Genomic DNA, 12,500 nt, shown 5'->3' on the forward strand with positions numbered 1-12,500 from the left:
GTGGTTTTTGGACAGCGTTAGCAGAATTGGTAAAGGCGAGTCAGAAGAAGAAGAAGAACGAGAAAGAGAAGGAGAAAGAGAAGGAGAAGGAGAAGAGAAGAAGAAGGAGTGCTACACGAACGAACAAGACGACCACCACTAACACCACCACTACTACTACTACTACTACTACTACTACTACTACTACGGCTATCGCTGTTTCTGTTATTCCTATTACAACCGTCACCGCGCGAACGAACATAACACACGACCAGCCAGACTAACCAGCCAACAAGCCAACAGCATCGCCAGAATCAACAGCATTATCAACAACATCTACCACTACTACTACTACTACTACTACTACTACTACTACTGTTACTACTACTACTACTATTATTACAGCGGGAACAACCCAGTTTAGGAAATGCTATAGGAATAACTGTAACAAGAACGACAACAACAACAACAACAACAACAACAGGAAGAGTAATTGCAGCGGCGGCGGAGGAGGTGGCGGCAGCGGCGGCGACGTGACGGCGGTGACAGCAGTTGTGTCAGCGGTGGCGGCGGCGGCGGCGGCGGCGGCGGCGGCGATGGTGTTGTCGTCGTCGTCGTCGTCGAAGTCGGCAATAAGGACATCACTTCTTCACAATCAAACCACAAAATAACACACGGTCGAACAACGAGAAGCGGCGGAACGCAAAAAACAACATCAAATGTATCGACGACAGCAACGATAAGAAGAAGATGAAGAATTTGAAGAAAATATAAGAGAACGAGCACCGTGGACGGTGGCGCAAAGGTTGTGGCCGTTTAAGAAGAACGTTGTGCACAATTTATTATTTATTATTTATTTTTTGCTTTACTGTTTACGAAAGCCTCGCTGCTGGTGTTAGCCTGAGGAGAAAAGATTTTTAAAAAATAATTTGAAAAAAAAACCAAAACAATTGGGGGCAAGACCCTCTGATTTGCTTTCATCTGCCGGTTGGACTGGCAACGGATTTGTGTTTTTTTACGGTGGTGTGGTCTGACATGATATGATATGTTGTTCGAATTATATATGGTGTAGGGCGGCGTGTTGGCCAGTTAGGGTCTGGCAGGGTAAAGTTTTTTAATTTTTTTTTTTTTTTTTTTTTGGAAAATCTCACCCAACATGATCATAGCCACAACGCTGTCGGTGAAGAATTACTTTTGGTTTCTCGTGCTAGCCATCACTATCAATGTGGTTGGTCTGTTGATGGCTTATATCTATGCAGTCTACGATGCAAAGACCTATCGAACGAAAAGTGCCTTTTTCAACGGTCACCCAGCCGCTGCCTCCGCTGCAGCCGTCGCTGCCTCTGCTGTTTATTCTGATGCTCCGGAGCCATCCCTTTTCGGAATATACAACCCGGCCGAAAAAATAGCCCAGGTAGTTCGTTCTGTGATGAACTTTCGCTCAGCCGGATCATCATCATCGTCGTCCTCATCGGGTGACGATAATATTGACGGTAGCGACAAGTCAGAAGACCTCTACGATTTCCGAAACGCCACATATAGGAACACTTATGTGACAATCAACGGCCCCGGCCGCTTAGGCAACAAAATGTTCCAATACGCGGCCCTCTTGGCCGTTTCTCGTCATTACGGCTACAGACCTTTCGTGCCGTCAAACAACGTATTAACCGAAGTGTTTAAAGTCCGCCACGATACGTTGGTCGACATTAGCAACGACGATCGCTTCGGCGAACACAAACCGGGTGAGTTTGATACAAGTTTGTTCGAGAAACTGTCCGCGGATAAAAACTGGACTTTAACAGGCTATTATCAGTCTTGGAAATATTTTACAAACATAACGAAGATCGTTAAAAGGGAGTTTACATTTAGGGACGAAATACTGAAGGAAGCTTTCAAAGTACTTAAAAAATTTGGACTTGGTAAAAAGACGTTAATTGGAGTACACATCCGGCGAGGCGATATGCTTGCGCAAAAGCTACGTGGTTACAATGTAGCCGATGAACATTATGTGAACAAAGCGTTGAATTTCTACCGAAAAACCGTACCTAGCCCTGTTTTTCTTATCAGCAGTGACGATATGAACTGGTCACGGAATTTCATACAAGAATCCTACGATGTGAACTTCGTGGGCGGAAATAGTCTCGGCGTGGATTTAGCAATACTAGCTAACTGTCAACACAGTGTGATCACGTCCGGGTCGTACGGATGGTGGGCAGCGTGGTTAGCAGGTGGAGACACCGTATATTTTAGCAATTACCCACGCCGAAACTCATGGTTGAGTTCGGTTTACAATAGAAACGATTATTACCCTGAATGGTGGATAGGCATGGAATGAGGAAAACATGGTGGATAACAACAACAATTATATATATGAAAAAGTAAGATATATAAATATATATATATATACATACATGACACACACAGGCATTCATGACCATATTAACACACATATGTCTGTAAATATACATGCATGCTTACATATACGTTTATACATACATATATTAATACACACCCACATGTAAGTACGTAACATACATATATATCTATATATATTTATATATAGAGATATATGTATATACATACATACATGTACATAAACATAGACGTATAAATACGTTATACACACGTACAAAAGGGTGGCCACTTAAACAATATTTACAATTCTCCCTACTACTACTACTACTACTACTACTACTACTACTACTTGTTACTAGTCATTCTTATAGTAATAATTCTAATAATAATGATAATAATAACGCCTAGTAGTTCACAATCAAATCTTCTCTGTTTGCCTGTCAGTCTATCTATCAATCTATCTATGCATACATACATACATATATGTGTGTTTTTGTGTGTGCGCGTATGTGGTGTGTGTGTATATACGTACACACACATATATATATATATATATATATATATATATATATATATATATATATATATATATGAATATATTGGTGTAGATCACTAGACGTTTCCACTCTCTCCCCTCCTCTCTCTCTCTCTCTCTCTCTCTCTCTCTCTCTCTCTCTCTCTATCTATCTCTCCCTTTCTCTCGTTCCGTCGCTCGCCCTGTTACCCTAACCAATCCAACAGTTGGGTGCAACTTTACTTATTCATATCCAAAGATTCCTTATTTGAAAATTGTGGAAAGCACCATATAAACAGCATTAAGATTAAAATAATCGTTACTGTTAATACTCACATTATTATTATTATTATTATTATTATTATTATTATTATTATTATTATTATTACTATTATTATTATTATTATTATTATTATTATTATTATTATTATTATTATTATTATTATTATGAAGAGTCTTATTGTTATTACGGGTTGTGCGTGAATGCAGAATCAATCACAAGTTGATACAAGATACGTTTGTTGTTGCTGTTGTTGTTATTATTATTATTATTATTATTATTATTATTATTATTATTATTATTATTATTATTGTTATTATTATTGTTATTACGCCGGTGAGCTGGCAGACAGGTCGGTCGGTCGGTAGCGCGTCGCATAAAATGCATAACAGTATTTTTCTTCCGGTTATTTTACGTTGTGTTCTTAGTTCGAATAACGCCATCCATTCGTTCGTTCGGGGTGGTGGATAAATAAAGTACCAGTGAAACGCTGGTAAGGGTTGGGGGTTGGGTGGGATGGGATGGGGGGAGGTCAGTGTAATCGACTTGAGCCGCTCGCCCCCACCCTGCCCCTGCCTCCTCAGAATTACTGGCCTGGTGCCAACATTTTTTTTTTTAAACAATAATTGTTAGTACTAAGAAAATATTTGGCGAGTCATGCAAATGCCTATACACACACACACACACACACACACACACACACTCACAGAGACTCACACACACACACACACACACACACACATCCTCACACCCTCTTATACTATCCACATAAACAATTGGCTCTCTGCCCCCATAAGAATCACTATCTTCATCATCGTTGTCGTCATCGTCATCATCATCATCATCATCATCATCATCGTCATCATCTTCTTCTTCTTCTTCTTCTTCTTCTTCTCCTTCTTCTTCTTCTTCTTCTTCTTCTTCTTCACCACCACCGTCCTTCTCATTCTCTTCTATCTGATTCAAATATCATCATCATCGTCATCATCATCATCATCGTCATCGTCATCATCATCTTCATCGTCATCGTCATCATCTTCATCACCACTTCTTCCACCTCGCTCTTCTCCGACTACTGCTCCTTCATCCCTTCCTTCGTATCACCACCACCACCACCATCATCATTATCATCATCATCAACATCATCATCATCGTCGTTATCATTTGTAGCAGTCTCGCTCTCTCTCTCTCTCTCTCTCTCTCTCTCTCGCAATAATGACAACGACTGCGCTTGCGTCGCTATCGGAATACTGACACGGTTTCGATTTCCGGTTTCGTCGCTAACATTGTTGGGAATCTCATCAAAGCTGAACACTCTCAATTCCAACACAGTCTACTCACTCAGCCCACTCCATTACCGCCCACCACTTCTTACTATGCGCATCTGGTTGTCTTCTGGATTTGTTCGTTCGTTTGTTTGTTTGCTTTCTTCTTTTTTTTTGTTGTATCCCAGTCAAGCAATCACGGGCACCGTTTGCGGCACGTTTACTCATCATCGTCGCAATCATCACCATCATCATCATCATCATCATCATCATCATCATCATCATCATCATCATCATCACAGCAATCGTAAGTCATCATCGTCGTCGTCGCTGCCATATTTGATGCCCCCCACCCAACCCTTCCTCGACCTGATTAGCTTCGTCACCTTCGCCACCTTCGCCACCTTCGCCACCACCATTATCTTCTCTCTCTCCGTCTCTCCCCCCTCTCTCTCTCCGTCTCTCCCACCTCTCTCTCGTCGTCGTCGTCATCTTTCATTGTCAGCGTCGCTGTGACCTCGTTATCCTCTGACAGATTCGATCGAGGGATGTTGAATAAATGCCTTGTTGTATTTGCTTGTATATTTTTCTTTCTTTCGTTCTTTCTTTCTTCCTATTCGTTCTTTCTGTCTTTCTTTCCCTCTTTCAAGTACCGAGTTCGATTGTTGGCAAGGCCAAACTCTGACCTTCGTCCTCCCTGGGGCTCAGGAGGGGGGGGGGGGGTCGATAAATAAAACGCTAGCCAAGTATTTGTACCGATTTAACCGACTAACACATTTCCCACGCCCTACCCCCACCCACACCCACACCCCTTTCCAATTTCAGGCCTTTTGCCCATATTACACACAAACACTAAAAAAAAAAACATCGTTTCGTACTCGCCATGGTTGTCGATTTTGAATGGAGTCCTTGCTGTTTTATCATTTCTTAATGATGACGACGACGACGACGACGATGACGATGATGATGATGATGTTAATGATGATGATTGTGATGGTGGTGGTGGTGACGGGGATGATGAGTTCGGAAATGATAGAAGTTGTGATGATGACGTGATGACGATAATGATGATAGTGATGACGATGATGATGATGATGATGATGATGTGGAAGAGTAGAAAAAAAAGGGGAAGTAGAATGTTGTCTATGACCCCTTATTTATTTATTTACTTTTTGAAGGAGTTAGAAATTAAGGGTTAGTTTTTCCATTTAATGCGTTTTTAATGATCGACAGCAACACTCACTTGTCCAAACAGCCGCTCCCCTTCCCAATAATAACAACAACAACAACAACAACAACAACAACAATAATAATAATAATAATAATAATAATAATAATAATAATAATAATAATAATAATAACTCAATCTTTTATTAGCCACGAGGGCTGAATAAAATAACATTAAATGATATGCGATAAAATAAAAGACAAAAACTGGACGATACTATGTGTTTTACAGCGTGTACATAATATATATGACAACAGCAACAAATGATAATAATAATAATAATAATAATAATAATAATAATAATAATAATAATAATAATAATAACAATATCAATAATAATAATAGTAATAACTGCATCAGCAGCTATTCCTAAAGATTTGAACAGATGGATAGAGGAAATAGGTATAAAAGCTAGTTTAGAACAGTTCAAGAAATAGTGTTATAGAAGTAGCTAGGATACTTAGGAAGGATTTTGGCACACTTAAGCTTACGTGTTGTAGCCCGGTGTGAGGAATCCTTCTCTCCGATAAGTCTAATCTGTTGTGTGTAAATGAAATAATGATAATAATAGTTTATTTATAAAAATAAGGCAATGTAACTGATGTGTGTCACGGATTCTGATAGTCTGGTGTCAGGCGGAAATTTTTTCCGGCATTCGTTACAATATTTCTAAATTCTCTGTTTAAAATCCTATTAGCCTTTCAACCTTGTGCTCCTTTTAATTTTTTTTTTTTTACTATTATGTGGTTAAATATGACATTGATGATAATCGACGATCATCGCTGTTTTAGACACGATAAACGAACATGAAAGTGTCTGCTTGACACGTGTAGCGTTAATGTTAACCTCGAATAGAATATCAGAGAAGACGATATAGTAACGAAGCCAGCTCTATGAAATATAGGCATCGCTTTGTATATATTATTGTGCTATTCGTGTATGTATATATATATATATATATATATATATATATATATATACATGAATATAGACACACACATATAAGGATTTTTTGCTCGAGCGGTAGCATTTGTGGTTGGTCTTTCACAGAGAGCCGTTTTCTAAACATACTTCTTCGTCCGGGTTACTTTCACTCAATACTGCACCAGAGTGGACCTTTGACTCACACACAGTCCATTGATGGGTTTCACGCAGTTTCCACTTACCATATCTTATTCATGCTATAGTAGAAATAATATAAAGGCCCCGTATGTTACCTAGTCAGTTCGAACTCTAGATAACAGAGTTGCAAAGCAAAACCACTTAATTTCTTTACCAAATTCCTATCAACGAAAGAGAACCAAAATAATAATAATGATAATAATAATCTTTTCATAAGGCATGAAATTGTAGGGGAGGAGGTAAGTCGATTATATCGGCCCCGGTACTTAACTGTTTCTTATTTTATCGACCCAGAAAGAATGGAAGGCGAAGATAAACGCGGTGAAATTTGAACATAGAGATCTTGATAATAACGAAACTTCGCTGGGCATTTTGTCCAGCACGCTATCGTTTCTGCCAGCTCGCAGCCTTAATAATCCGTACTACTGGAAGCACAAAGCCAGGAATTTGGGGGAAGGGATTAAGTCGATTACATCAACCCCAGTAAGCAACTGGCACTTAATTTATCGACCCCGAAACGATGAAAAGTAAAGTCGACTTTGAACTCAGAACGTAGCGGTATTTTGCCTGGCGTGCTTAGCAATTCTGCCCGCTCGCCGCTTTAATAATAATAAGGAGAAGAAGAACATTGTTATTGGCCACGAGGGTGGAACACATAAAAGAATGGACAACACAGAGACAAGGGACAAGTGGGACCTAACACAAAACACGTGGACAGCATAAAATAACAATAACAATTAACAGCAAAATTAAAACGATGAAATCCTCAAAAGTGAGCAGTTCTACTCAGAGGTAACCAAGGAACTCCCCACTTCCTTGTCACCTCGATCGCCAAGGGCATTCCAGGTAGGCACCCCACCCCTCATCATCTCCGCCGGCTTAGTTATAATAATGCATACGCATTTTTGCAAACCGACAGGGTGCCCAGTGGCGCAGTTTGAGTATGTGCCATCAGGAGGGTCTCTTGCGCTGCCGTCACTTGTGGGGTCCTACAAAAATGTAAAACATTGCATAGTGATTCCCGGTAAATGTGCCGACCCTTCCGCACCCTCCATGGCTATGCTACAGTTAAACCCTACAAAGTTTGAAAAAATATAGATAAATAAATAGCCTTAGTAGCGAAACACTTAGGCCATGTGATCCTACGCGAAGTCAGTTTCATGATTGAGGGGGAAAGGATGACAACGACCTAACGCCGGGATTCGGTTGCCATACTTGATAAATAATAAAGCCTGTTATTCAGTTTCATCAAATCTTACACAATATTCACTTGGGAAAATAATATGTGTCAACATTACATTGTTCTCTCTCTTTCTCTCTCTCTCTCTTCCTCCTCTTCACTTTCTTTCTCTTTCTCCTACTCTCTCTCTCTCTCTCTCTCTCTCTCTCTCTCTCTCGCTATCTATCTATCTATCTAAGAATAAAAGTATATATATATATATATATATATATATATATATATATATATATATATATATATATATATATAGTTATATTGTTGGAAGATCTAACAGCATAACGCACTACTACTACTACTACTACTACTACTACTAGTATTGCCACTACTGCTGCTGCTGCTGCTGCTGCTGCTACTGCTGCAGCTTCAGCAACAGTCATAGCAAAACGAAAACAAAACGAACTAGTTAATGAGGTAAAACGTAATATGATCCGTCATGAACGAGACTGTTATCACCAAGTGTTGGGTTCAATTCCCAGTGCGGAAGTCCTTTTAAACATCGACTCTAATTTCAAAATTCCAGCTGCAACGACAATAGCAATAATAACAATAATAATAATAATAATAATAATAATAATAATAATAATAATAATAATAATAATAATAATAATGATAATGTTCATAAAAAAATTATTATATTATATTATATTATAGGTGCAGGAGTGGCTGTGTGGTAAGTAGTTTGCGTACCAACCACATGGTTCCGGTTTCATTCCCACTGCGTATATATAAGCATCTGTGTATTTCTGTACGTGCGTGTGTATATATATATATATATATATATATATATATATATATATATATATATATATATATATATATATATATATAAGCAATGTTAAATCTCTGAACGAGGTATTAACAGTAACTGCACGATAGAATGAAGTATATTTGCCACTTAAATGTGGCTGACCCCGAGGGGTGGATGTTACTGTTGCTTTTAGCCCCATATACATATATATAAACAGATAGAGAGACACACAGACATATCGATAGATAAATAGACAGACAGATAGATAGATAGATACATACATACATACATGCATGCATACATTGATTTGTTGTTTGGTTGATAAGTAAGAGAGACAGAGAGAGACAGAGAGAGAGAGACAGATAGACAAACGCACACACACAGTAATTTACAGTGAATGAGAGAGAGAGAGAGAGAGAGAGAGAGAGACGGGGAAATTGAACGGAGATACACGTGAACTACTTTGCTTTCTTAAAATACTTAAGGACACTCGAAAACCTCTCACAGTCACTTAGGACCGAATATTGTAATGTTATTATTCATAAGGGCTACTATGCCCCCTGCCCCACATCCACACACCCCAAGGCGTCGAAGCAGGCAAAAATAAACACCCTCACAGCATCGTAATGGTTTTATGTACAGTAAATAGAAACATGGTTCTTGTCTGTATAAATTAACCGTGATTCCTAGCGCTGAGAGGCCACGTGGTCGAACGGTTAAACTCGTGTGCAAATAGTAATTCGTTTGATTGTTCTTTGATTCAAATTCCACAACTGATTGAAAATTGACTGAGTCCCTTAAGCATGACACATGACGTCTTATCCACACTAACATTTGGTTGTGAGTTCAATTCGCAGCTAATTTTGGTCCGAATTCAGTCTGACTGAATGTTACCTTGGGCGAGTATCTCTGAGTTTATCCCCATATCACCACTCGTAAACCGGTGTTGTTTTGGTTTTGTTACGACTCTTTATTTACGTCCGCGTACCATAGCGTCTAAATCAGGCGCCCTCAACCGGCACTTGGGGGTGATGTTTAAATCAGGGGTTCTCATATATCAGACTTTCTTGTTAAAATTCATGTGTAATAAATTTCTTATACAATTCCTAAGAATATTTAATAAAGAATATTCTTTATTAAATAGGACGTTTTTCATTCAGGAGAGTAAACCAGGCATTAGAGGGGCCTGTAGGCACAAAATGGTTGGGAACCACTGATCTAAATAGACAGAATAGATAACAAAGTTAAACGAAAAATTAGTAGCGAAGGTTTTCATTTTTTTTTTTTTACTAAACCCTTCAGAGCGGTGCCTCAACTGGCCACACACCAGTGACATAAATACGTAAATGATAGAACAAAAGACGAAAGCACAGTCTTGATTCCACCAAAAGGTTGCCAATAAATATTTGGTGGATGGGTTATTGCGCAAACGGGGTCCCGCCGTTTTAACGGATCATTAGTGTCTTGTATTTTTTGTTTTCTTGTGGGCCAGACACTGTTCTGTCATCATAATTTAACCTCACGGCCATGTTTATCTTAAGCACGTGTAGGTCTCACATCTAAAAATACAACGCTTTTCTTCCTACTTCCAAACACGTAGGACCTCAAAACGCCCTGGATTAAAATGAAAACTCACAGAGTACCGGAAACCTGATACAGTTTCCTTCCTTGTTGAACAATATACTTAGAATTCTAGCATTCTTGGGAATGGCCTTCGGAATGTCAGTCAACGACCCAGAGCACACCATTCTATACAACACATATACACTCTACATATATACACAGACACCCATACGCATACACTCACAAATACATACATACATACATACATTCACATATACATACATACATACATACATACATACACAAAGAAACCCAATATAACCAGTTGTTGATGCAGATTCAGCGACAGGATGCGGACTTATGCGATCCCATTATGGGATGCATGCACGCCACTACTTACCATCTCAAGTCTTTCTTGAAATCGGAAAATTTCACATTTGTTAAAGAAATACCTTTTGTTTTTTCTATTCTTTTATGATCGTTTTTTTTTTTTGTTTCGGAAGACACATCATTACTTTCGTTCTGTGTTGATTTTTATGTTTCGTTAAAGTTTTTTCCGCTTGAGTATTTGATGTACATATAAAACTCAGTGAGTGTGTGTGTATGTATATATATATATATATATACATGTGTGTGTGTGTTTTAGAGTGAATAGGAGTACGACGGAAAACGGCGTCTATAGTGTGCCAAACTTCTACTAAGAAAACACCAGTGTAGGCGATTTAACGCTCACTTCCAGCATTTCATTTTTCCCACATGTGCTAGCATGAGCGCCACGAATATATCTAGAGCCTGTGATTGAGAAATAGTAGGGTGCCCTACCAACCATATGATCACGACTAGACTGAACCAAATCAGGGCCCTCTGGGGTGTTACTTGGTCAGCACGAATCCTATAAAATTAATATCCTGTGGAAGATTTTAATAGTACAGAACCGAAAACGGGATAATGTTGGTAAAGACTGGCAAATTGTTAAGCTTTAGCTCTGCTCAGTTACGGCACAACTGGGCCTTAACAAGAACAGTTACAACAACAAAAAGAAAAACAACAACTGTTGATTTACGTTATAAGAATGATCCTCCACCAGATTCGAAGATGAACGTTTATTTGTTCGATCATATGGATTCCTACTCGAGGAATTTGAGTGTGAGTTACTGACCGTTCCACAAACACATGATACTGCAACACTCTCAGAATGTATGACCGAGTAGAATCGCTGAATTACATGTTGAATTCAAAGAGTCAGTGAGTGAGAGAGGGAGAGAAGGAGAGAGAGAGAGGATTGGTCATTATACTTTATTTATCGACTTTACCCTAGATAATGAGAGCAAACTTGACATAAGCAGGATTTGAACTCCGACTGCAAACAACCGGAGTAAAAATCAGACGAAATGCTATCTGGCGCTAACGATTTAATCCACTTGTCAAATCTGATTATACACAAACACACACACACACACACACACACACACACACACACACACACACACACACACACACACACATATATATATATATATATACACATATATTCACATATATTTGTGTATATGTACGTATATATGTATATATAAATATATATGTGTGTATATATATAAGTATATATATATATATATATGCAGTTATAACATGCGTTCACTCCATTCCTTAAATTTATATATATATATATATATATATATATATATATATATATATATGTATGTATATATATATATATATATATATATATATATATATGTGTATATATATATATATATATATATATATATATATATATATATATATATATATATATATATATATATATATATATATATACAACTATTGTTGTAAGTGGTCATATTGATTTCACCGTTGCTTAACCCAAGTTCAGATATGATTGAGTAGATTCAAGTTAAGAAAGAAGCCGCCATTGTTTAATTTTAGCGTGGAGCGAAGAATATATGGTTGGAATTATATGAAACTATGGCTTCTTAATTGAGTCGTGCAACAACATGAACGTTTCCTTTTTGGTTATCGTTTCATATGAACTCAAATCCAGTCGGTGTTAACCTTGCCACATAAGCTTTTGTGGTCGGTAAAAGAAAAGAGTCTGTGAAGAACTCGGTTCGATGTAATTGACTGTAACACGCTTTCTAAAACTGCTGGGTTTTTTTTTCTGTCATGATTTGAAACAATTACTATTGTTGAAAGTGTGGAAGGTGGG

The 12,500-nt window shown here is 38.2% G+C and overlaps 1 protein-coding gene across 1 annotated transcript in view; it reads left to right on the plus strand.

The window, feature by feature from the left end:
• LOC106877689 (galactoside alpha-(1,2)-fucosyltransferase 2) overlaps nucleotides 1-12,500 on the plus strand; it is a 28,575-nt gene that overhangs the window by 349 nt on the left and 15,726 nt on the right. Inside the window, exon 1 of the mRNA XM_014926636.3 lies at nucleotides 1-2,357. This exon is cut by the window's left edge and continues 349 nt beyond it. Coding sequence (XP_014782122.1) covers nucleotides 1,136-2,314 — 1,179 coding nt within the window. The 5' untranslated portion in view covers nucleotides 1-1,135 and the 3' untranslated portion in view covers nucleotides 2,315-2,357. The remainder of the gene's footprint in view (nucleotides 2,358-12,500) is intronic.

The sequence above is a fragment of the Octopus bimaculoides genome, chromosome 23, assembly GCF_046866305.1.
Source record: "Octopus bimaculoides isolate indiv1 chromosome 23, ASM4686630v1, whole genome shotgun sequence".
In the NCBI taxonomy this organism is placed as follows: Eukaryota; Metazoa; Mollusca; class Cephalopoda; order Octopoda; family Octopodidae; genus Octopus; species Octopus bimaculoides.